Raw genomic sequence first — 24,148 nt, forward strand, 5'->3', positions numbered from 1 at the left:
AAAATGTTAACTGTAAGTGCGGCGAGTCTTGAAAGGTGACCGACGTAACATTCGTCCCTTGTTGGTAACGACCATACAACGCTCCACGTCTGCTGTGTTTCAAAATCTGATAAAAAAATGTTCATGGGAATACATTTCAGCGATGTTGTAGATCGCCAGATGCAAAATAAGCAAACAATGTGATGCGTTGCTAAGTGACAAATCTCAATTATTACAATCCTGGGAAAAAAAGGAAACAAAGCTTAGTGGCGGCACGCGAAAGGCACAATTACCTTCAAATCGGATCGATTTGACACGGTGCACATTCTAACACGTTCACAACACATCAGTTATAGCCGATAATACACACAGTCAGGACTATATTCGTGCGTGCGGGAGTTTCAGGCATGTTCGCGTAGTTCGCGGTTGATTTTGGAAACGAAATGAGTTGGTCTACATCCTTATGTACCCGTGTACGTTTGGTTTGTTTTGATTATCTGTTAAGGTAAGTAGATATTTTGGAAAATGTGAATTGCAAATTGCGGCCATAATTCATATTTTGCTGATATATCTACTTCCTCTAGCAAACAATCAAAATCAAACGTGTGTACAGGGCGGGGATGTAGCTCAGTCGGTAGCGCGCTGCATTTGTATCCAGTTGGCCGCTGTCAGCGTGAGTTCGTCCCCACGTTCGGCGAGAGATTTATTTCTCAGAGTCAACTTTGTGTGCAGACTCTCCTCGGTGTCCGAACACACCCCGTGTGTACACGCAAGCACAAGACCAAGTGCGCACGAAAAAGATCCTGTAATCCATGTCAGAGTTCGGTGGGTTATAGAAACACGAAAATACCCAGCATGCTTCCTCCGAAAACGGCGTATGGCTGCCTAAATGGCGGGGTAAAAAACGGTCATACACGTAAAATTCCACTCGTGCAAAAAACCCACGAGTGTACGTGGGAGTTTCAGCCCACGAACGCAGAAGAAGAAGAAGAAGAAGAAACGTGTGTACATAAGGATGTAGACCAACGGTTGCTGTGATACCCTCCTCACTGACAGGTTCCAAATCGTTACAATCATGTACCTTAATCGCAAAAAACTAATTATTTCGGTTATTAGCGACTATCACGTGTTTGATCCAGTTATACACAGTAAGCCTTATATCAAAGGAAAATGCAGACTCTTCGGACCACAACGGAACCAACATCTAGAGTACTGATCAAGAAACAAAGACGTACGAAGCAATTGAAAACTGCGACTGTTGTTCGTCACAGCTTAGTTTATCTCCACCTTAAGATATACACAATTATTAAGGTTATTGCGTTGTACCGTGGTACCCATTGAAAAGCAGATACTGATAATACAATATCGGACTGTTACCTCCATCAACCCTTCTCCCCTCTCCAAACTTTTTGTATGTATTAATTTATGAATACATTTATTTATTTAAAAGAAATTATGCTAATACTTTTTTCTACTTCTATGTACCAATCTTCAGGAAAAGCCATGATACAATGTCCAGGTTACATTATGGAGAAGGAAGATCTGCGTTGTATCTGTTCTGCACGAAACGTCTCAAGTCCGTTTAACGTGACATGGCCTGGACATTCGACAAATGACATGCTTTCTCTGAACTCCGCTAAGCGTGACGCAAACGGGACACGGTACAATTGTTCCGTCACGGCTGATGGTGTCAGAGCAGAGTCGTCCATCTCTCTTCATGTTGCTTGCAAGTTTTCATTTATCTTTATTATTTTGTTCTCTTCATGTTTTGCTGTTTTTGTTTTTATCCGAAATTAGTTCACCACAAAGGTAAATCGCATTATATTTCAGTATCCGTGTTTGTGTGTGATTGTTGGTGCGTGTGCGTGTGTGTGTGTCTGTGTGTTAGTGTTTGTGTGTGTGTGTGTGTGTGTGTGTGTGTGTGTGTTGATTCAGACTTGCTTACTAACACGCAATCCAGTCATAGTGATTTAGACCCATTGACATTCAACAACGGAATAAAGCACATGGCCGAATTATTGTATGTCCGGGCCAACTGCTGTAAATCACTGATCCCTTGTGTGTTATACAGACCTTTAATGTTTGAATATACCGGTTGATTTGTGTTCGAACAGCTGTGTGTATTTCCTCATTATCAACTTAACAAACTGGTTTTTTACATTTAGTCAAGTTTTGACTAAATGTTTTAACATAGAGGGGGGAATCGAGACGAGGGTCGTGGTGTATGTGTGTCTGTCTGTCTGTGTGTGTGTGTAGAGCGATTCAGACTAAACTACTGGGCCGATCTTTATGACATTTGACATGAGAGTTCCTGGGTATGATATCCCCGGACATTTTTTCATTTTTTTGATAAATACCTTTCATGACGTCATATCCGGATTTTTGTAAAAGTTGAGGCGGCACTGTCACACCCTCATGTTTCAATCAAATGGATTGAAATTTTGGCAAAGCAATCTTCGACGAAGGCCGGGATTTGGTATTGCATTTCAGCTTGGTGGCTTAAAAACTAATGAGTGAGTTTGGTCATTAAAAATCGGAAACTTGTAATTAAAATTATTTTTTTATTTATTAAACGATCCAAAAGCAATTTCATCTTATTCTGCATCATTTTCTGATTCCAAAAACATATACATATGTTTTATTTGGATTAAAAACAAGCTCTGAAAATTAAAAATATAAACATTATGATCAAAATTAAATTTCCGAAATCGTTTTAAAAACTATTTCATCTTATTCCTTGTCGGTTCTTGATTCCAAAAACATATAGATATGATATGTTTGGATTAAAAACACGCTCAGAAAGTTAAAACGAAGAGAGGTACAGTAAAGCGTGCTATGAAGCACAGCGCAATCGCTACCGCGCCAAACAGGCTCGTCCCTTTCACTGCCTTTTGCACTAGCGGCGGACTACGTTCAGTTTCATTCTGTGAGTTCCACAGCTTGACTAAATGTAGTAATTTCGCCTTACGCGACTTGTTTCTTATTGAGTTCAGGCTGGCGATTTTTGGAAATAACTTTGTCGGGATTGCAAGGGTTCTGAAAGAGTGAGTGCCCTTGCATTTGCACAGATACACTTTGTCATGTTCTTCCTGTACACGTGGTTGAGACACGCCCTCTCGCTAGTGACTGTCCTGTAATTATAGGCCAGACCCATGGCACAGTTATCATGCACAATAGCAAGGGCACTCACTCTTTCAGAACCCATACCAACCCAACAGAGTTAATTCCGCAATTCGTCTATTGTTGAAGAAAGAATATCCTTCTTGCGAAAGTGATCATGTAAATCACTTCAGAACTACTTAGGACTTTCCTTCTTTCATTTCAGAAGTCAAACAGAATCAAAGTAAATCAATTAACCTTACAATCCTAAGCATGGGCAATTACAGTAGTGGTGCATACAATACTGACACTACAACATAATGAACATTCAAATGATGGTACTAACTGAGAAATGTACTATTGACTGACTGGTTGGTCCGGTGTCAGAATAATGTGACTGGGTGAGACATGAATCCTGTGCTGCGACTTCTGTCTTGTGTGTGGCGCACGTTAAATGTCAAAGCAGCACCGCCCTGATATGGCCCTTCGTGGTCGGCTGGGCGTTAAGCAAACAAACAAACTATTGACTGAACACCTCGTTACATACAAACCCTCTCACCGTTTAGATGTAAAACCTATATTCACAAAAGTCCTATTCATGTTAAAAATCTACAACTTCAACAGCAGAAATACACACTCATATGATCAAAACCTAAAATAGCAGCATCCAGATCACAGAAGATAAGAAGATGCCATTATAGCGAGTCATTGAGAAAAAAAAATCACTTTGTTAATTGTTGATAGCTTTTGAGCGCAAAAATTAATGTTTGGTTTAAATCTGTAGGGAACGAAATTCCTTTTCAAGAAATTGGTTGCTTTTGACAGAACCAGTACATATCTTCACACAAAAGAGCACGTAGAGCTTCTTAAGACGAGGAGGGAATACAATCAGCCGGTATAGGTCATTGCATCAAATTAAGTAAAAGCTGCCTTTTTATATTTAGTCAAGTTTTGACTAAATATTTTAACATCGAGGGGGAATCGAAACGAGGGTCGTGGTGTATGTGTGTGTGTATGTGTGTGTGTATGTGTGTGTGTGTGTGCGTGCGTGCGCGCGTGTAGAGCGATTCAGACCAAACTACTGGACCGATCTTTATGAAATTTGACATGAGAGTTCCTGGGATTGATATCCCCATACATTTTTTCATTTTTTTGATAAATGTCTTTTGATCACGTCATATCCGGCTTTTCGTGAAAGTTGAGGCGGCACTGTCACGCCCTCATTTTTCAACCAAATTGGTTGAAATTTTGGTCAAGTAATCTTCGACAAAGCCCGGACTTCGGTATTGCATTTCAGCTTGGTGGCTTAAAAATTAATTAATGACTTTGGTCATTAAAAATCTGAAAATTGTAAAAAAAAATAAAAATTTATAAAACGATCCAAATTTACGTTTATCTTATTCTCCATCATTTGCTGATTCCAAAAACATATAAATATGTTATATTCGGATTAAAAACAAGCTCTGAAAATTAAATATATAAAAATTATTATCAAAATTAAATTGTCCAAATCAATTTAAAAACACTTTCATCTTATTCCTTGTCGGTTCCTGATTCCAAAAACATATAGATATGATATGTTTGGATTAAAAACACGCTCAGAAAGTTAAAACGAAGAGAGGTACAGAAAAGCGTGCTATCCTTCTTAGCGCAACTACTACCCCGCTCTTCTTGTCAATTTCACTGCCTTTGCCATGAGCGGTGGACTGACGATGCTACGAGTATACGGTCTTGCTGAAAAATGGCATTGCGTTCAGTTTCATTCTGTGAGTTCGACAGCTACTTGACTAAATATTGTATTTTCGCCTTACGCGACTTGTTACATCTTGTCCTTCTCCAGACGGCCCGCAAGAGAAACAAGTGAATATCAGCCCCACACACTTTGTCAGTAACGGAACACAGACGTTCAACTTGACCTGCACCGCTTCTGGCGTATATCCCACGCCTTATTATGTGTGGGGCGGCATGACCTGTGACAACCAGTTTCCTGAGTGCAACTGCACCTTCACACCAGACCCTCGGGCTAAAGACGAGAAAGACGTGACGTGTACCGCTGTCAGCAGGGCAGGGGGCTATCGTATGGTAAATGCCAAAACTGACATCAATGTTCCACACAGAACAGCTTCCGAGAAAATTCGACTGAGTTTCTCCTGTAAGTGTTTTGATAAAATGTTTGCATTCTAAACCTCCCGAAAAGTGTGTCTGGAACTTAGCTTCTAACAAAAAGAGACTTTACGCGCCGAACAGTTCCCTCAAACTGCTGCTAGTGCTGAGTTTTTCCAGTAGGTGATAAAATATAATTTACCATTTATAATTTGGCATTGGCTTTTTTTCCCGTGTGAATTTGTTGATATTGTTTGGTTTTATTATAAAGTGCCTTGAACATGCTATGCCATAATGTTTAATGTTCATGTTCAAAATAAACCAGGAAATGAGCATGACAAAAGATACAACTTAATTGTTGGAAAATGAACCTTATATATGAGGCAGGGGTTCAGGGGCTGGGGGTTTACATTTTGCATTTGAAAGGGCAAATTTGCAGAGTAATGGAGGGAGGGGGGGGGGGGGGGGGTTGGGGTTTGGAAGCCAGAAACCATTCGTCAGATCCAGCTCTGAATTATCGTAGCATGCCGATTCTTCTGATAACCCGGTCACTGGATAGCCATGATAAAGGCTGTAGAGATGATAAAAGAAAAACCCTATCCTTCTGATACAGGGCCGGACTAGGCGAAGAGGAGGGGGGGGGGGGGGGTTGCCAGTGGTGGCCCAGGGGGACATCCCCCCTGGCGGCAGGGGCGGATCAGTTCATTTTATGACTGGTTTTTTTCAAAAGTATATTGTGAAGATATGGGTGTGAAGGCGCGAAGCGCCGAGCCGACGGCGCGAAGCGCCTAGCTTGCTAGGGGGGTCCGGGGCCATGCCCCCCCGGAAAATTTTGAAAAAAAGGATGCAAAATGGTGCAATCTGGTGCATTCTGAGGATGATCATTACCAGTTTCAGGCAGCAGATTTTGTCACTGATTAATACCCCAAAAATTGAAACTCAATGTAAAATAAAGAAATGCATACCTCATTCAATATTTTTATTTTTTGGCTGGGGGGGGGTCCGGAAACCCTAGAACCCACACCCCCCCCTCGTTGTGGGGGTCAGGGGACGAAGCCCCCTGAAGCTGACGGGTAGGTCATATTCTGAGATAGGAAAATGGTCGCTCCTTGGATGAAACGGCATAAAATAAGCAATAATAAAAAAAAATTAAATAAGCAAGGTACATGTTTAGGCTAGGGGGGGGGGGGGGGTTGCGCAACCCCCATAACCCCCCCGGTAGTCCGGCCCTGTGATAAGAGAATTTCCTCGTGTCACAGACCCGCCTTCAGAGGGACCCGTCATGGAGACCAACGTCACGAGCCGTGAACATCTGCGCACAGGAGACGGGTTAACCTGTACGGTGACAGGAGGGAAGCCTCCCGTAGCTTCGGTCAACTTCTACTGCATCAACCCCTACCATCCGGACCAGGAGGACGCGAGAAACGGAACACGTGTTGCGAGTTCCATTACGGTCAAGCATGCGGCTGAAAACATTCAAATGGGAATGATGACTTGCGTTTGTAATGCAACGTGGAGCCTGCAGCCTGAGTACTACCAGCTTGTTTCCACGCATCAATTTCACGTTGAATGTGAGTAGAGTTACATGTACTTGATACTACATTTTATTTTATACTGTATTTTATTTGCATTCTTTTTTAAACCAACATACGATGTAGGACACAGATCGATACGGTCATTGTTCGAAGAGATCGCGCTGGCGGCTAGATCGCGCTGGCGGCTAACTGAGTTCAATGAGTATTAACCACAGCACTTGTGTAGTTACAGAAAAAAATCAGCATTCAAAAAGACCAATGCATACGTAACATATACTTGTATCACACTGCAAAGTCATTTCTCTGTCCATTCCACAGTTATACCTGCGGGCGCATCAGGGGTTCGTGGAGACGTTCTCGGTGTTGTGGCAGTGCTGGTTGTTGTCGTCGTTGCAGTAATTGCTTGGAAAAGACGACGTAAGTAGCTTAACACATGCAGTATTACATTTCTCTGTGGATGTGTGTGTGTGTGTGTGTGTGTGTGTGTGTGTAAATATCCATGTACTGTGCTTTGCTGTGTGTGTGTATTCGGTCCATTATCACTCATACATTCTTCACGACATCGTGTAGCAATAAAACCTTGTGCGGGTGTGTATGGGCAGGACCGATTACTTTTTTCAATCAATCAATCAATAGGACGCTTATATCGCGCATATTCCGTTGGTACAGTTCTAGGCGCTCTGCAATGATGCCGTGTGAGATGAAATTTTATACGGCCAGTAGATTGCAGCCATTTCGGCGCATATTTACCTTTCACGGCCTATTATTCCAAGTCACACGGGTATAGGTAGACAATTATTAACTGTGCCTAAGCAATTTTGCCAGGAAAGACCCTTTTGTCAATCGTGGGATCTTTAACGTGCACACCCCAATATAGTGTACACGGGGGGTGTTCGGACACCGAAGAGAGTCTGCACACAAAGTTGACTCTGAGAAATAAATTCACGTTAAACAAGCAACACATTCTTTGGCTATTAGAATATTATCAAAAAGTATACATGTTCAAATAGTGTGTTTTATTCATATGTAAAGCGCCTAGATCTGGTTCCACTGTGATTCGCGCTCCATAAGCTGTCATTATTAGTTTTATCATACTACCTACTTTTTGAATGCTTATGTCCAGATAAATGCCGCAGACATACTTACTATGTGGAGGATCCCAGTTCTGGTGAGTACGACGAAATTGACGATAATTCACTGAGCGACCAGCAGATCCCTGTGCTTCTGCAACGAGAACCTCTACGGAATGTATCAGTGCCTCTTCTCTCTGGTGCTGAAGTTCCTAATTGTCCACTCATGCAACAAGAGCAAATACCATTACTACCAGAAAATCTACCAGCCAGACCCTTGCCTCACCCACCGGCAGTCGTAGGCCAGGTTTCTCTTGCTAGTGAAAGACCTCTTCCTGTACCAGGATTTGGATCAGACAGTCCACCAACTCAACTTCATGGAGCTGGGGTTCCCAGCACTACAATTACACAAGAGCCAACATTCTGCCAAAGACGCCAGCCTCAGATGCCAACAACTGGACACGACCTCTCTGCTGACATTCAGCACAATCAACTTCACCATCTTCCAAACCCAGGTCCACACATAACAGTACTTCGGGTCTCGGAAGCTGGAATGCGTATGCATACTGTCATCCCGGAAGAGGAAGAAAGTCCATGTTTCCAATTGCCCGAAGCTGGTGTGCCTTTATTTTCTGGTCAGCGCTTTGAACAGCCTGAAGAAAATGAGTCTGCTACGAGTGATTCCGACGCGATGTGTCTTCCTTCACAAAACGCATACGAAAAGCCTCAGCGATCGAGTTACGATGAAAGTTACGTGTACACACCCCTCGAGACGTCATTTCTTGATGACGAAGACCTGCATCTGAATATTCTGTTTGGTGTTCTGGAGGAAACCGTTCCCGATGACGACAATTATCTGCATCTAATTTCTGACGAGTCTCCGGTTGAAGATAATTTGTATCTGCATCCTGTTTCTGACAATCATTCAAACCCACCCGCTCGCCAAGATGATATGTATCTGCATCCAGTGTTTGCTAGCCCGTGTAACCCTCCTCCGTGTCAAGACGACGATGATTTGTATCTGCGCCCTATTTCTGATAGCCTTTCAAATTCATCCACACACCAAGATATGGATCTGGATCCAGTGTTCGGAAGTCCTTCAATCCCCTCTCCTTACCAAGATGACGATGGTTTGTATCTGCGTCCTATTTCTGATAACCCTTCAAATTCGACCTCAAACCAATATGATATGTATCTGCATCCAGTGTTCGAAAGTCCTTCAATCCCCTCTCCTTACCAAGATGACGATGGTTTGTATCTGCGTCCTATTTCTGATAACCCTTCAAATTCGACCTCAAGCCAATATGATATGTATCTGCATCCAGTGTTCGAAAGTCCTTCAATCCCCACTCCCTGCCAAGATGACGATGATCTATATCTGCGTCCTACTCTTGTTGACTGTCAAAGCTACTCTCCCGAGCATGATGACGACTATCTTACTCCTGTTTTGGACAATTCCAATGTGTCGGCTCGCCGAGGTGCATTGCCCCTGCCCACCATTTTTGAACATCCCGAGGGAGACATCATAGAAGATATTTGATGAGCGAATGCTCGCGTTTTTGGATCTGGACTGGTGAGGACAATCGATATGTTTTTCCACATGACAATTATTACCATGCGCAGTGAATTGCATGATGATGAAACAAATAAGGAAGAATTACTTTATTGTTGCTTATTCATAATAACTTATCCATTAATTCCATTCCATAAAATGTGAACGTTTACAAGACAAAACATATGGACAATGCTGACTAGATCCAGCTTATGTTGGATAGCAAACGGCCATGGATATTGGTATTGTGATTGGTATGAACGAATATTTCGTGTGGTTGCTCTCGTTAGTGAAATCGTTCAATAGGTACTCAAAATTGTGACCGCGAGACAATTTTGACATTTGGACACAACACGACCAATTTTGTTCCAGCGAGGTCAGGTGTAAGTGTGTGCCACTGTGTGTGTGTGTGTGTGTGTGTGTATGTATGTGTTTGTGTATGTGTGTGTGTGTAACTCTGGGTGTGTGTGTGTCTATGTGTGTGATAGAGAGAGAGAGAGAGAGAGAGAGAGAGAGAGAGAGAGAGAGAGAGAGAGAGAGAGAGAGAGAGAGGAAAAAAACCACACACTTGTATGTGTGTGTGTGTGCAATATGTCTTTGACTGTTTGATATATCTGCTTTTTGACAGAATGTTATATAGTATTACAAATCTTTTACAAATATTAGGCGTTGTGTCAATTGTACTGAACATAATATAGCCAGGTGAAAAAAAACCATGGTTTGATGAAGATTTATCGTATCATTTCTGATTTGTTTTCAAATAAATGTGATGACTGTAACCAAAGCATTCTTAAAAAAAACCCAGTACTAGGATGTCTTCGATTTCTGTTGAAGGTGATACAACTAATAACATAAAATCACATCCTCATCATCATCAAAGCTAGGCTTCGCAAACGAATATCTATGAATGGGTAAGTCCATGTCGACTGCACGTCAACAACAATTAAAAAACAAAACAAAAAACACATTGTCGATCTTACAATTCCAGATTAGCTAATTTGATAACAGCCCCAATTCAGCCTTTTAGTTCGTATCAGTTTGGAAAGTATGTTGTATATAAAGGGCGGCAACCGGTTAAAAACAGGCGTCGGCAGAGACAATGAAGGGTGATAATAACTTGTTAGATCATATACCTGTGAGGGTAATCATTGTGTTTTATACTTGGTTTAACAGGTTGATGTGGTAGAGTGACCAGGTTTCTCTAAAAAACAAAAGAACATCAACTGGATTCTTACATCTTAAAACAAGTTTTCAAAATGGCTCACACGATCACTGTTTGTTGCATCACGTCTCTATCTCTGTAGAGAGTTACGATTTTAAGTTTAGCTGATATCAGGTTGGTGGCCGTTATCGCTTGTGACGTCACATCCCCGTTGTGTTGACGTAGGTTTGATATTCAGTGTATGCTGACGTCACTGCAGGCGGTCTGTCGGTTGATGATGACGCGGCCAGCGGAAGAGGTTTGAACTGGACGATGACCAGTGTGTAGGTCAGTATGGTGCCACAAATCTGCCAAAAGAAAGCAGTCAGTTCATATTGCAAAACTTGAGCGCAATTGTTTTTAATTTATAAGTAACGTACACTTAATTTAAATGTGGTTTCTTCAGGGCTTCTTAGAAATAAACACAGAGAAGATACATGTTTTACAACTACGACCGCATACGCGAAAACAGACAAAATAACACACAAGCAGACAGCAACCCGATAAGCAACGCATATAGAACAGTACAGATATGCAGGCAGGCAGGCAGACCACACACACACACACACACACACACACACACGCACGCACGTACGCACACACACACACAAACACGCACGCAGACGCACGCAGACGCACACACACACACACACACACACACACACTCAAACACACACAACACATACAGGAACACATACGCCCCACTGCAACTGCAACGATCACAAACAACACCAGCACTACAGCAACATTATCCACAACCACCAGACCTACCATCATGATGGCAGAAGTGTCCACAGTAAACAGGTTGTACACGTTGAATCCTATCGGAGCTCCTTGGACTCGGGCCAGAAATGCTGATACCTGGACAAAAATAAATAACAAATGAACAAGTTTGTATTCAGTATTGCTTTGTTGCCAGGGGAAGATGTTCGAACAGGGAACTGAAAGAGAGAGAGAGAGAGAGAGAGAGAGAGAGAGAGAGAGAGAGAGAGAGAGAGAGAGAGAGACTCAGACTCAGAACTTTATTACAAAAGGATAAAGGTTTTAGGCAAAGCCTATTCTTCCAACCTGAGAGAGAGAGAGAGAGCTGGAAAGAGAGAGAGAGCTGGAAAGAGAGAGAGAGGAGGCCGGGGAGAGAAGGAGAGGGAGATAGGAGGGGGAGGGAGGCAGAAACAAACATAGAAAGAGGGAGAGACAGCGAGAGTCAGACATACAGATTGAGACAAGACAGTTGACTACATTGTACACTACATTGGGGTGTGCACGTTAAAGATCCCACGATTGGCAAAAGGGTCTTTCCTGTATAGGCATAGATAAAAATGTTCACCAAAATACCCGTGTGACTTGGAATAATAGGCCGTGAAAAGTAGGATATGCGCCGAAATGGCTGCGATCTGCTGGCCGATGTGAATGCGTGAATCTATTGTGTAAAAAAAATTCCATCTCACACGGCATAAATAAATTCCTGCGCCTTGAATATGTGCGCGATATAAATTGCATAAAATAAAAAATTAAAAAAATTAAAATAAATCCCTGCGCTTAGAACTGTACCCACGGAATACGCGCGATATAAGCCTCATATTGATTGATTGAGTTGAAGGGGAAGGAGAGACAAAGAAACAGACAGAGCAGGGAAAAGATATAGTCTTTCTGTTCAAACTAGCAAGACAATCGTTAACATCGGCTCATTACCGACAGACTCATGCACTTGGTGTTTCCAGACGCAACAAGGGATTGAGGTGAAGTTGAGCTGAAAGGGGGCAGACAAAAGGCAATAACAGAGATATGAGAATACCATGCATTTGATAATTATAGAAGCCAACCGAGACTATGTAACCAACCAAGACTAGTATGAATCTCCCTGTATCTTACTATTTCTGATCCTTTTCCGGTCATGCGCTGTACGTCCAGGCGGAACAGGAAGTCCACAGGTTCGTGCATCTGAAACACACCAGAAGTAGACGGGAAAAAGTATTTGCTAGTACTCTGCTCTCTGCCAAGTCTTTTGTTTTTATTGTGGCTCAAAGTTTAGTTATGAAAAAATGATTCAAAACAAAATGCGCGTTTTTGAAACGTCGTTTCTTTTTTTTTCTTCAATCTTTTGTAAACGTATTCAGTCTATCTGCGCCAGATTCAGACTCATGCATTGTAACACTAAAACCTTTAATTTTGTTTTTAATGTATGCATTAACTGCACTGCCGTGTTGTTTTGCGTACTTATTTTCCTTATCCTGTTTATCGTTTGTCATGATGTCCAATCTCGTTGGATTTGCTTACTTTAGTAAAACAGTACTACACTTGAAATCTAGTCTCTAGTATAAAATCACTTTCGGCTGAGTCAATGTGGATCCTGTACTTGCATTTTTCTGTTCTCTTCATAACTTGATGCTACACATTTCTTCGCATTTCCCGTGACCTAAGTGGCTTTGGATTCGCATCCGACGGCTTAATTGAAACGATTTTCACGAACACAGAGTTGAAAAGGTCACCCAACAAACAAATCGACATCGGCTGTGGACAATCGGATATTTCTTTGTTGTTCTCGCATTCATGTTATACTTCATTTATGAGTAGATGAAAAATGATTTTGATTCCGTGTGAATTCTTATTTTATGTGCGTCAGTTGTACAATACAATACAATACAATACAATACAATACAATACAATACAATACAATACAATACAATAATCTTTATTCATCTCTAAAAGAGAAATTACCAGCTTGACTGTGTGTCTGTAAAATCAATCAATCAATCAATCAATCAACCATGTATACCTTTTGAAAGCTTTTGTGTCATATTGGCCAACAGCCTAGAAAAAAAGGACTCGTGAAACATATATTGTGTTATCTAAATTAAGCATTACGCAAGTGCATCAGTAGCATTAAATGCCGACAAAAAACAACAACGGATTGTATGTGCTTTTGTGCATGATCGCAATACTCGCTTCTGATCAATTTCTAGATGTTTGAGTGTACCGCGTGAACACGCTTAAATGAAGTGAATTAACGTAGAATATTAAGATGCCTGGAACAAGGGCGTCGTATATGATATATATCAAATAGAAGACTTGATAGATACCAACTTGAAGATTCAAAGAAACTCCCGTTACCGTGACGATGACTAGATACACAACAATCAGTACGAAGACAATGATATTTTCCAGTTCGACCAAGTCACTCACGCCAAAACCAGAACGAAACCCCTGAACACAAAGTAACACGAACGCAATCCCCACACCAACAAATGGGACGCAGGAAGCGATTGACTGCATCTATCACGTGACACAGGTCAGCGTGACGTAACCGGAAGCTCTCGATGACTTCCGGTGTTTTTCTCAAGCATTGCGTGTCCATTTTCTTGAGGCCTTCAACCAAGCTGTTGGCTTATTTCTTAAGAATCCTCCAGATACAAAGATACAAGTAGAAAGATGCGCTCAGAACTTAACCCGTAAAGAAGATCAAATCCAAAAAACAAAGAGACTGTCGACGTTCCAAAATTCAGAAGAAAAAACCAAGAAAGGTACTAGATTGTTGGAACGTTTGTTATTGACAAAACAATACATTCACAGATTGTTCGACCCAACGGTCGTTTAAGTGAACAGACAAACACATTTAAAAAAAAATTATCTTGATAGTTCTATCAGTTTACGTCCACTCGTCAGGAAGCTCGGGTTCATTCATTCGAATTCGGATTCATTCGCTTGGCTTCCTGACGAGTGGACGTAAACTGATAGAACTATCAAGATACGTTTTGTGTGAATATTCTGAGCTCTGTTCGTAACATTGATACCAACAAGAGGCAACATCTACAAGACTCACGTTTAAAAAAACACCAATGTATAAGCTACATTTGCATAGGCAAAAACTAAGCTCACAATCCCACCTTCAAATTCAGCGCAGCTCCTGTAAGAGTGACGACAATAAGGTAGAGGACAAAGCCGAAGAACATAAACTCCATAGCCAACAACCTCTCAAAGTCAGTATAACCGTTCACGACACCGTGAATTACAAGCAATATGCATGTCACGCCTGCTCCCTAGAAGGCTGCTAAGATGTGACGCATACACCGATTGACTCTTGCTATCAGGTGACAAAGGTCAGCATGACGCAGTCGGATGTTGTCAATCACTTCCGGGGCTTCTATCACAGCCTGTGTGTCTATTTGAAGAAGGCCTTCGACAATGCTATTGGCTTCGGTTTTTAACAGTGTCCAAACACTCAGGTAGAGGAAAAACGCCATGATGAAAATCTGGTTGCTGTAAAATAATGTAATGCCATACCAGACTTGCTGACACATTATTTTACAAAACATGGCTGGTATATTCCTATACTTTGTGTAACACTGCTCCATGTTCGTGAGGTTGTGATAAACACACACACCAACATCACCAACCAAAAAGAGGACAGCAAGAATCGTCACAATCACAACTGCACGGCAGTTAACTTCACTCTTGCAGCGTCGACTTTCGTAGGATTCAAACGCAACAAAGAAAGCACGGAATTGTTTTGGGCAGCAAATTCGAAATCCAACAAAACCAAAGACCTGCCCAGACATGTAACTCAGTAAGTAGAGGTTTGCTGTCGTTCTTGCAATCACAAACGAGTAGATTTCCCCAACAAGCGGCGTGAACAGGGATACAAAGCAAGGCAGAGCCAGTGCAATGTTCAAGGCGTGTTTCCAAACGTAGCAACATTTCCCGGTGCGTGTGGCTGGCAGGGAGTACAACCCTGATAGGCACAGCACGAAGACCATGGGTTTCATGGCCACAGAGAAGGAAATTGGTCCCATGATGCAAAGTGACACGTGCACACTTAGAAACGTCTTCCAAGGAACGTACAAACGTCAGGCTGATGAACTTGTATTGGGAAACGTTTGGATTTTCCTTCCCACTTAACAACGATCACAACAGCATGCCTACCTCAAAGATTAGTAGATTAAGTTTCTTTTGAATCGTTTGTCGTGTCAACAAACACACATTAAACTAAGACATACGAAAGTTCACGCATTTATATAAACCGTGTGTTTGGGTTTGTGAGTCGTACAGTGTGAACCGTTAATCTGTAGTTATTCTTCCTGTTTTGTACTTTGTCTTCTTCTTTTTTTCTGATTTTTGTGCCTGAGGCAAACCCCAGTGTTCGAAACGTCGCTCGACTTTGTTCCGTATTCTTCTTCCAAACGTTAGTAGAGTATTGTTTGTCTTTTGAAATATAAACTGTTCCAATGTTGCTGTGCTGCCCTAATGCTATGTCAATATTAACGGCACAAGTTCAGACTTAAGACTGCAGTACACTGTATGTAATGTCTGCTGCACTTCAATAATGGTCATGCAAATATATCAGATAGTCCGCAGGCGATTGATACGTAGATCAACGTATGCTGTACCAATAATCAAAATCTCTTCTTTAACAGAAAACGTGGTAAAGGATTTCGAAGCACGTATGTGAACACAAAAAAAATCCTGTGAGAATTCTAATTTCATAAAGAGGCAGGTTCAGAAACGCGACTGATGTCATAGGCGGCTCCTCCAAAAGAACGTCTGACTCACAGCCTCGCCTGATATTAGGGACAGTTTGAATACCGTCAACACACTTTGTATCCCCATCCCTCCCTACCTTTCCCCCACGGCAGACTTGCCCCCCGCCCCCCTCGCTCTCTTTCTCTCATTTGAATCGGGCAAACCAATCATGCAACTATTAGCTTAGGCCCGTTCATAAAATTAAGAAAAAAAAACTATCTCTAATCGAAGTGAGATGCTTTTGTTTGTCCTGTTAATTGGCGTGAAACAGGTTGCGCAATAACGCGGAATGGTTTTGCTTGGACCCGCCACATTTGATTGTGTAGGATTTAAGCCCTGTATGTCACCCCTGCCACTGAACAAAAAGAGAAGAAAAAAAAATCAATCTCTGTCTGCGTATCAACATGGCGATTTTGTGGAAAAGACAATACTTTTACAAATTACAGGTTAGTCTCATTTGAGTTCACGTTCAACAATCGCAGATAATGGTAAGCTATTTACCACAATTAATTGCGATTGCAGACAACTTCAGCAGGGTAAAAGTTTGGTTATTATTTGATGGAAATAAAACAAAAACAACAAATCGCGTAAAGCGAAATCAATACATTTAGTCGATTCATTGGCCTTTGGGAATGAAACTGAACACGCTGCATTTGTTTCACTGCTGGAAGGCACCTTGCGGTCGACACAGCGCTGACACAGTGGTCTTGGCAACAAGAGCCAGTGAAACTCATTTGCATTGAATTGATTGTCTCGATTTTCTAAGGAAAAATAACAAAAATACTTTCAAACCGCCCCAAGAGCTATACAGTTCAGGTTGGGGGTTGTCATTATGTGACCATACACCAGGAATACCTTAACATAAACGTTTGAGCGCTGAGCTACTCGGATTTGAAACGGCTGTGTTTTGAGTAGGAATCCCAGTCTGTAATTTTCATTGTGACCCCTCTTTGCGCCAGTCATAATTTTCGTCTTTACTCTTACCTTTTGACCCCGAGTATTTCATGAGCTATTCCTAGAGATACAGATTTGAGATTGAGCCAAGAGCTACAGAGTTCGTTTTGTGAGTTGAATAAATGACAACACACTCGAGGAAGGTCTTAGGATTGAGTGTTTGATTTGTTCAAATCTGAATGCTGTGTTTGGAAGTCATTGCAGACAGTGGTATTCTGCAACTGGCAGTGTGTTTGTTTATGTTTTGAGCGTTTTAGCTCTGTATGGCACGAAATGTGCATACGTAAGTTAGACTGTAGGTTTGACTTCCTCAATCCAACGGTCTTAATATGATTTGACAAATGGGTATCTATGACAAATGGGTATCTATGAAAACTAAATAAATAATGATGACGACCGGAAGTCCTGACTGGGCAACGCAAACTTCTCTCTGATTAAAACTCATTACATTATTTGGCATAGTTTCGGATCAGTTTCGAGCATATCATTGCAGGTGTTTCTTAATTACAGTGCAGCGAATGTCCCTTGAACTTGTTATGGTCCACATCGTCAGAACTATTTTCAAAATTGCGCATAAGGTATACTATTTTTGAGCAAGTTTTGAATGCAAATACGGTATCTGCACAATGTTTTTGGATGCATTAAATAACTAAGTCCACTGACTTTAAATGCATAACCCTACCTCTAAATTCAGCGCTGCTCTAACAAACACACACATACACACACACTACTATACATGTAGTTTGTGGTAGATTTTGTTATAGATGTAACACCACATTGACATTATATTCAATTGCCAGAACGCAATTTACTTTGGAAATTAAACAAAAAGTCAATACACATATATATATATATATACGCCTACCTTCAGATTCAGTGCAACTCCGGTAAGCGTGACGACAATCATGTATTGGACGAAGCAAAAGAACATATACCCCATCGCTGCAATGTGAGTAGACCCCTTGACGAGACCATGAATTACCAGGAGTATGCATGTCAAGCCTGCTCCGTAAAACGTCGCAAAAATGTGACGCATAAACCGATTGGCTCTTGCTATCACGTGACAAAGATCGGCAGATCGTAATCAGATGTTGTCAACCATATCCGAAGCTTCTTTTACAGCCTCACTGTCTATTTTGAAAAGGTCTTGAACAATGTTATTGGCTTCGGGTTTTAACAGTGTCCAAACACTCAGGTAAAGGAAAAATGCCACATTGAAAATATGGGTGCTGAAAATAAAAAGCAATGACAGCAAAGACTGGATGACAAAGGAATTCCTTGAAAACATGTGGCAAATTCTCGTAGAAATCATAGCACAGCCTTTCTCTCTGAGGTTCAAGGAAGACATAAAAACACCAACCAACATCACCAACCCAAAACAGGACAGCAAGCATCGCCACAACAAAAACGCTCCGACAGTTGACCTTGCTACTACAGCGTCGTCTTTGGTAGGACTCAAACTCATCAAAGAAAGCCCGGAGATATTTTTGGCAACAACATCGAAATCCGACAAACAGAAAAACCTGCCCAGACATGTAACTAACTATGTATAGAGTTGCAAAGGAGTAGATTTCTGCAACAAGCAGCGTGAACAGGGATCAAAAGCAAGCCAGAGCCAGTGTAATGTTCATGGCCTGTTTCCAAAAGTAGCAACATTTCCTGGTGCGTGTGGCTGGTAGAGAGTACAACCCTGATTGGTACAGCACGAAGAGCATGGGTTTCATGGCCACAGAGAAGGAAATTGGTCTCATGACGCAAAGTGACACGTGCACACTCGGAATCTTCTTCCAGAAAATGTCACACGTCATACTGATGGACTTGTATTAGGAAGCGGTTCAGAAATCTCTGCTCTAAACGGCAGACACCATACAGAATTTTGAAACAGGTATAATACGAACAATAGAAAGCCTGAGATATTTCTAATTTCAAAACGAGGCACGTTCATAATTACGTCTGATGTCATAGGCGGCTCCTCCAGAAAACTTCTCCCAGGAGAATCATTGCCTTCCTTTATGTAGTGAAAGATTAAGCACTGTGACAAAACTCTGTCTCCCCCCTCTCTCTTCATCCCACCCCCCCCCTCTCTCTCTCTTTCTCTCTTGTATTCGGTAAACAGGGAACAGGTTAAAGCGACCATTAGCCATCGCTCTTTCATCAATGAGAAAATCAACATCCCTAATCGCAAAGAGATGCTTGTGTTTGTCCGGTGAATTCACGTGAAACCGGTTGCGCAATTCCGCAGAGTAGTTTAACAAAAGATAACAAGTCGCGTAAGGCGAAAATACAATATTTAGTCAAGTAGCTGTCGAACTCACAGAATGAAACTGAACGCAATGCAACGCAGCAAGACCGTATACTCGTAGCATCGTCAGCCCACCGCTCATGGCAAAGGCAGTGAAATTGACAAGAAGAGCGGGGTAGTAGTTGCGCTGAGAAGGATAGCACGCTTTTCTGTACCTCTCTTCGTTGTAACTTTCTGAGCGTGTTTTTAATCCAAACATATCATATCTATATGTTTTTGGAATCAGGAACCGACAAGGAATAAGATAAAAGTGTTTTTAAATTGATTTCGAAAATTTAATTTTGATCATAATTTTTATATTTTTAATTTTCAGAGCTTGTTTTTAATCCAAATATAACATATTTATATGTTTTTGGAATCAGAAAATGATGGAGAATAAGATGAACGTAAATTTGGATCGTTTTATAAAAAAAATATTTTTTTTACAATTTTCAGATTTTTAATGACCAAAGTCAATTGTGTGTTGTTCGTCCGTCGATTCGACGAGGATCACTCTAGTCATCCGGGGGTTGCTGGGGCTGGCTATTTCTGTGTGTGCGTAGATGGCTGACAAGGCCGATCCTGGCACGGAAGGTTCGGACACAAAAGGGACAAGGGACGAGTGGGACGTCTCCAGGAGGGTTGATGGCACAGGCTTTTCGGGTCTGTCTCATCAATTCAGCGGCGGTGGTTCTGCTGGCCTCGCACATCTTGGCGCCTTTGTGGATGGAGGAGCGCCAAGGTGGCACGATCCAGTGCAGATTTCTCCCACGTGTCAGGGTTGATGGAAAACGCTTTCAGTGAGGCTTTGAGAGTGTCCTTGAAGCGTTTCTTCTGTCCTCCGTGGGACCGCTGGCCCTGTTGCAGCTCGCCATAGAACAGTCTTTTGGGCAGTCTTTCGTCTGGCATACGGGCTACGTGCCCAGCCCAGCGAAGCTGGGACTGCATCAGGATGGTAGTGATGCTGGGGAGATCTGCTCTGGCTAGCACTTCTGTATCTGGGACTATAGTCTTTACAGTTTCCTCGAGAGAAAAAAACACTGAAATCAGTATCATCTACATATTGTGAAATCGTATGTTTGGTATCGTTTATTACAATAATTATCTTGCATGTTTTCATTCTGTCGTATCTTAATTGCATGGATTATCAACAAATACAACAAAAAAGATAAGCTAAACTTGGGTCACCTTGTCTGCATCCCCTTTGTATAGGGAACCAGGGTGACATCTGGCCGTTCACAAAGCATGCGGATTTAATATTTCTATAAAAAGTTGTTAACCATATTATATCTGCGAATAAACATAGTGATTTTGTAGAGGGGAAATCAAGTGATTTGAACGTAATGTAGGCTTTGACTGGTTGAAATGAACATTTCACAAATGAATGTGTACGATACCAAAATAACATGAAATCCCTTTGTTTTAACCGAGCCAAACATTGTTTGATAAGAATGAACAAAAATATAACTTGAAAAAAGACTACCTTTGAAAATAACTGTCAGATATTACCCTGTGGTGACCATGTCAATGATCCAGTATTTGATTATTGGCAGGTCATGCTGTTTTACGTTTTTACTGAAGGTCAAGTTTTGAGTGAATCTTTTTATTAAAGGTTTTTCCGTGTATTCACATGACTAACCTCAGCTTAATTAGTTTGTACGACAATGTAAATGACATTTTTGCTGCTGCAGAAGCATTGATCTAGCAAGTCTGTGAAAGTCTCTCATCGTCTCTCTGACCCCCCCCCTCCCCACCCTCCTCCCCCCTCCCCCCACCCTCCTCCCCCGGGATCTCCCCGATATTGCAGTCCTTCCCGTCCTCTGTCACATCCTCTAATTCTGTTGCTGCATGTTTTCCTCTTTTGTGTGTGTGTGTGTGTAAGAATTGTATCTAGTCTGTCTTGCGTTCTCATAAGGGTATAAGTGATTCTATGACCTTGACATAACGTGAAATAACAATTCCCATCTATATGTACATATTTATAACCACACTTAATATAAGCTTAGCTTGTTGTGTGGCCACAAATGTTTATATCGTATATACATGCCACCCTGTATTTCATTAATCAAATCTTGTTTAAACCAACTGTCAGGTTTGTATGTGTTTGGAAAGAGGGAATATTCGTGGAAACATTGAGGCAGGCTCTCCCACGTGACATTATGGGCGAGTCACTGTCACTAGCGAGGGACATGTCTGGTTATTCTTTTGTTTTCACTCCATTGAAAAACATTCGTTGTTTTAGAGCGCTTCGCACATTGTTCTTGTGGATACACATGGTAGGTAACGGGTCTTTAAAAGCACAGTACGCCTCCCGTAAACCATCACAGATACTGTTAGGCGTTTACACACAGTACACACACCATTTCATTTAAACACTCACCGTTTGAGAATATCCCAGGTGGCCTCCATAAAGAGCGAGCAATTTTCAAAGAATTTATTTTTGCGTGGTTTATCTTACCCCTGAGCCATCGTGAATCCGTGTGATCCAGTTTCCCCTTTTCACAATGTTGTCGTCAGTTTGTAATTCGTTGTGAGCGTATCTGCAATAGCACGTTATTATGTACCTCTGACTATGCACGAAACAAACGGCTGTGGTTCACAGGAACTCTAGCGATGGCTTTTGACTGTTTAGAGAAACTGGTGATAGGCATAAACCGTCGTCTGCTACGAGAACCACGACCTTGCGTGACCCTGCTTCCGGGCTTTTCTTTTTTCAAACTTTCAAAACTTCGAATTGTACTGATCTTGTCTTGATGAATTTTTTTTATGATTTAAGAATGTTTGTGTAACAAACTGTCAATTTATTATTTAGATTTTAAAAGTTAGGTCTTGCGCCAAAACGCACCACGGTCCGATTGTGTGAGGAAACAATCCGCAATATTAATTCTTTGAAAATTGCTCGCTCTTTACATAGGGCACCAAGGGTGTTCCCGTTCGGTGAGCGTTCAAATGGAAGGGTGTTTGTACTGTGTGTAAAAGCCTGACAGTATCTGTGATGGTTTACGGGAGGCTTACTGTGCCTTTAAATTGTAGCATAGTATATATTCTGCAGAAATTGTCTCGATCAATGTTCATACGAATATTCTTCACACTTTCTGCTCTGATATACAGAAACATCTCATTTTAAAGCAGGCAGGTACGGTATTTTTTTTAATTTTTAAATTTTTTTTTTTTGGTGCAATTTATATCGCGCACATATCTCAACCACGGATTCAAGGCGCAGGGATTTATTTATCCCGTGTGAGATGGAATTTTTTACACAATATATCACGCATTCACATCGGCCAGCAAACCTCAAGCCTGGGTGGCCGAGTGGTAACGCACTTGCGCTCGGAAGCGAGAGGTTACGTGTTCAGGCCTGGGTCAGGCCGCAATTTTCTCCCCCCCTTTCCTAACCTAGGTGGTGGGTTCAAGTGCTAGTCTTTCGGATGAGACGAAAAACCGAGGTCCCTTCGTGTACACTACATTGGGGTGTGCACGTTAAAGATCCCACGATTGACAAAAGGGTCTTTCCTGGCAAAATTGTATAGGCATAGATAAAAATGTCCACCAAATACCCGTGTGACTTGGAATAAAGTGTAAAAAATTCCATCTCACACGGCATTAAGTCTTAGGGCTTGGAAACATGAATACACGCATGCAGGAAAAAAAAAAATGGGTAGCGCCGTATACTGTATGGCAGCTCGCTTTCCCCAGGGAGAAAGCAGCCCGAATTTCTGTGAGGTTACCCTCATGGACTATATAAAATCTTATCCTTATCCTTATCCTTATTAGGGCGAGCATTCACCTTTCACGGCCTATTATTCCAAGTCACACGGGTATTTGGTGGACATTTTTATCTATGCCTATACAATTTTGCCAGGAAAGACCCTTTTGTCAATCGTGGGATTTTTAACGTGCACACCCCAATGTAGTGTACACGAAGAAAGAAGAAATACAGACAACTAGAGAGAGTTCTGATATAATACTCAGAAATACCACTGATGTTATGGGCGGCGCGTCAAGTGGTTCTAACCAAAGAGTCCCCTGGCTTTAATTGCTTAATGTTAGTAGAAGTTTGAACACACAAGCAGCACCACCACCTACTCTCTATATTTCTCTCTGTCTGTCTCTCTCTCTCTCTGTCTGTCTGTCTCTGTCTGTCTGTCTGTCTGTCGCTCTGTCTCTGTCTGTCTGTCCGTCTGTCTGTCTGTCTGTCTGTCTCTCTCTCTCTCTCTCTCTCTCTCTCTCTCTCTCTCTCTCTCTCTCTCTCTCTCTCTCTCCCTTCCACGATGTTGTGATAGATTTGATATTATTTGTTAACAAAACAAGTCAACGGACAGACAGGATGGGTACAAATCTGTTTAAAGTTTACAACTAGAGAATTCAAAATGAACACCACAGAAAGGTTATTTTATGGTAGTTAAAGTTATAGATAAAACAGATCATTCATAGACGACGAATTTAACAGAAATTTACATTAGAAATTAAACTTCTCAGATGTATGGCTACAGTCAGTTAAAGAAAACATACCCTACCTTCAGATTCAGCGCAGCTCCAGTAAGCGTGACAATGATCATGTAGAGGACGAAGGAGGAGAATATATACCACATCCCTATTGACGCTTGAATGTCAGTATTGCTCTTGACGAGACCGTAAATTCCCAGGAGTATGCTTGTCAAGCCTGCTCCGTAAATCGTCGCTAAAATGTGACGCATAAAGAGATTGGCTCTTGCTATCACGTGACAAAGATCGGCATGATGTAATCGGATGTTGTCAATCATTTGCGGAGCTTCTTTCACAGCCTTAGTGTCTATTTGGAAAAGGTCTTCGACAATTCTATTTGCTTCGGTTTTCAACAGTGTCCAAACACTCAGG

At 41.6% G+C, this 24,148-nt stretch overlaps 1 protein-coding gene and 1 long non-coding RNA gene across 2 annotated transcripts in view; both read left to right on the forward strand.

Moving 5' to 3' along the window:
• LOC138961722 (uncharacterized) overlaps nucleotides 1–1,792 on the forward strand; it is an 8,431-nt gene extending 6,639 nt beyond the window's left edge. The window contains exon 5 of the long non-coding RNA XR_011454290.1: nucleotides 1,475–1,792. This is a non-coding gene — a long non-coding RNA (uncharacterized lncRNA). The remainder of the gene's footprint in view (nucleotides 1–1,474) is intronic.
• Nucleotides 1,793–4,903: 3,111 nt separating this feature from the next.
• Nucleotides 4,904–9,782, forward strand: LOC138961723 (uncharacterized). Its single transcript, XM_070333396.1, has 4 exons — nucleotides 4,904–5,230; nucleotides 6,441–6,752; nucleotides 7,035–7,133; nucleotides 7,840–9,782. The coding sequence occupies exons 1-4, from the start codon at nucleotides 5,044–5,046 to the stop codon at nucleotides 9,324–9,326; spliced, it is 2,085 nt and encodes a 694-aa protein (XP_070189497.1). The 5' UTR covers nucleotides 4,904–5,043; the 3' UTR covers nucleotides 9,327–9,782.
• Nucleotides 9,783–24,148: the final 14,366 nt, after the last annotated feature.

Source organism: Littorina saxatilis, linkage group LG3 (genome assembly GCF_037325665.1).
Source record: "Littorina saxatilis isolate snail1 linkage group LG3, US_GU_Lsax_2.0, whole genome shotgun sequence".
Taxonomy (NCBI): Eukaryota; Metazoa; Mollusca; class Gastropoda; order Littorinimorpha; family Littorinidae; genus Littorina; species Littorina saxatilis.